This window comes from Haliaeetus leucocephalus, unplaced genomic scaffold (genome assembly GCF_000737465.1).
Source record: "Haliaeetus leucocephalus isolate CR32 unplaced genomic scaffold, Haliaeetus_leucocephalus-4.0 Scaffold395, whole genome shotgun sequence".
Taxonomy (NCBI): domain Eukaryota; kingdom Metazoa; phylum Chordata; class Aves; order Accipitriformes; family Accipitridae; genus Haliaeetus; species Haliaeetus leucocephalus.
This window is the reverse complement of record NW_010972831.1, coordinates 4049455-4051515: the sequence shown is the minus strand read 5'-3', so window position 1 is coordinate 4051515 and position 2061 is coordinate 4049455. Positions and strand designations below refer to the sequence as shown.

At 69.1% G+C, this 2061-nt stretch overlaps 1 protein-coding gene across 1 annotated transcript; it reads right to left on the bottom strand.

Annotated features, from left to right (window-relative positions):
- Positions 1 to 390: 390 nt before the first annotated feature.
- Positions 391 to 1411, bottom strand: LOC104835762 (adenine phosphoribosyltransferase 1-like). The gene is made up of 5 exons (XM_010573934.1): positions 1289 to 1411; positions 1032 to 1125; positions 808 to 954; positions 627 to 722; positions 391 to 518 (listed from the first exon to the last, which is right to left on the bottom strand). The coding sequence occupies exons 1-5, from the start codon at positions 1409 to 1411 to the stop codon at positions 391 to 393; spliced, it is 588 nt and encodes a 195-aa protein (XP_010572236.1).
- Positions 1412 to 2061: the final 650 nt, after the last annotated feature.

Sequence of the window (2061 nt, the reverse complement as noted above, 5' to 3'; positions counted from 1 at the left end):
CCCCCGCCTGCCCGGGCACCCACGGCCGGGGCGGGCAGGAGTGCCCATGCGGCTCCTTTAGCTATGCAAACCCAGGTACTGCTCACAGTGGGAGATGCCCCCGGGCTCCCATTTGTCTTAATAAAATCTTTTTTATGCTTTTTAAGGAAGGTGTGGAGCTGGGGGGTGGGGAGAAGTTGAGGTCTGCTCCAGGGCACGGCCCCCAGGCTCCTGGGCAGGCGAGAAGATGGAGCCAGGGGAGGATGGCTACCACCGAGGAGGGGTTACCATCTTGGGTACGGTGAAAGCCAAACCGGGCAGTGGATGCCCTGGACATCCCTGCCCTGAAGAACCAGCAGCCCTGCACCCCACGGGGGGATACAGGGGTCACATGAGGTGCCAGCCCCACCGTCAGTCCCAGCCGAGCTGGTGGCGGTCGAAGCGGGGCTGCAGGTGGGGGGGGACGCAGTGGGCACACTTGTAGTGCTCCTGGATCCACCGCCCGCCCTCGCTGTCCTCGATGCAGATGGCGGCGACGCCTGCAGGGACACGGAGGGGGCTCGGCGTTGGCCACTGTGGGGTACGGGGATGGTGGTCCCTCTGCACCCATGGGTGCGCCCCTGGGGTGCCCTGCCCCCCCCTCCTACCTGCCACGATCCCCCCCAGCCGCTCCACCAGCTGGATGGCCGCTCGCATGGTGCCCCCAGTTTCAACCCACTGGTCCACAAGGAGGATGTGCAGACCTGGGAGGGGACAAAGGCTGTGGCTGAGTGCCCGGTACCCGTGCCAGCAGCCGGACCCCACGATGGGAGCACCCCACTGGCTCACCCGGCGAGATGGCGTCGGTGCGGACCTCCATCACCTTCTCTCGGCCCGAGTAGTCGGTGTAGGGCTGCGTCAGCGTCTGCACGCAGAGGTGCCCGGCTTTGCGGATGGCCAGGAAACCTTTCCGTAGTATGGCGGCGGCGGCAGCGCCTGGGGGTGGGCATGGCATTGTCAGGCCCACAGGGATGAGGGATGGGGACCCAGCGCTCACCCGCTTCTCCGCTCACCCAGGATGAAGCCCATGGCATCAATGCCGGCCACCATGTCAATGGGGTCTCCCTGGAAGGGCTGCAGCAGGTCGGCCACGCAGTCCTGCAAGCCCTGGGGAGAGAGAGCGGAGGTGCTGGGTGCCCGCAGCCCACCGTGGGCACCCGCAGCCCATATGCTGGTGCCCGTGGGCATGGCCGGGTGCCTCGGCAGCCCCGTGGAGGTGCAGCCCACCCTGGCACCCCTACGGGTGCCATCCCCCCCAGGCACTGGGTACTTGCGGGTGACAGTAGAGCCGGGAGGGGTCCAGCCACGCGTAGTTGGGACCCTTGACATTGGGGGCCATCAGCGCCAGGTACCAGCCCTTCTCCCGGGTGGCGGGGACGTGGCACAAGTCCATGCGTGGGGACCGCCGGCGCTGCAAGCACTGAGCATGAAATGGGGGTGAACCCCCCCCCCCCCCAGTCCCCACAGGGCTCCCCATGGCTCGGTGCCACCCACCCTCCCCATCCGCACCCACACGCGGGCACCCCAGGGGCCCAACGCGCCCGAATCGGCTCCGTACCTGGGTGCCGGCGGTGAGGCTGAGGCGAGCGGGACCGTCACGGGGAGCGTCACAGACAGCGACAGCTGAGCGGGGGCAGCCCCTGTGGCGCTGGGCCCCCGCCAGCACCCTCGGCCAGCTCGGCCCTGGGCTGGTGCCAGGGCGGGAGCCTTGCCCGTGGGCAAGTGATGTGCCCCCCCCCGGGCTCTGCTGTCCCAACCGGGCGGTTGCATGGTGGGCAACACCGAGGCTGGGGCATTCGCACCCCGCGTGGGTGTCCCCAGCACGGGTGACCCGGTGCCCGAGGCACCCCTTGGGTGCAAGGGTCAGCAAACCACGGTGATGCTCAGGGTGCAGCCCCACCACGGGGGCTCGGGCAGCGCGGGGCCATTCCGAGGTGGCCCACGTCCCCGTTGGGGTGTCCGGGCACCGTCTTGTCTCGCCAAGCGTTGGCTCCCACGGCCGCCCAGCGTGCCAGATCCGGGTCCGGATCGCCAAGGGGCTCC

What these genes read in the sequence shown, in the direction of transcription:
- LOC104835762 (XM_010573934.1), bottom strand. Translation starts at nt 1,411, where the DNA reads ATGGACTTGTGCCACGTCCCCGCCACCCGGGAGAAGGGCTGGTACCTG. An exon ending in GGCTCTACTGTCACCCGCAA is followed by an intron (nt 1,126 to 1,288) that starts GTACCCAGTGCC and finishes CTCTCTCCCCAG; the next exon opens with GGCTTGCAGGACTGCGTGGC. An exon ending in TGCCATGGGCTTCATCCTGG is followed by an intron (nt 955 to 1,031) that starts GTGAGCGGAGAA and finishes GCCCACCCCCAG; the next exon opens with GCGCTGCCGCCGCCGCCATA.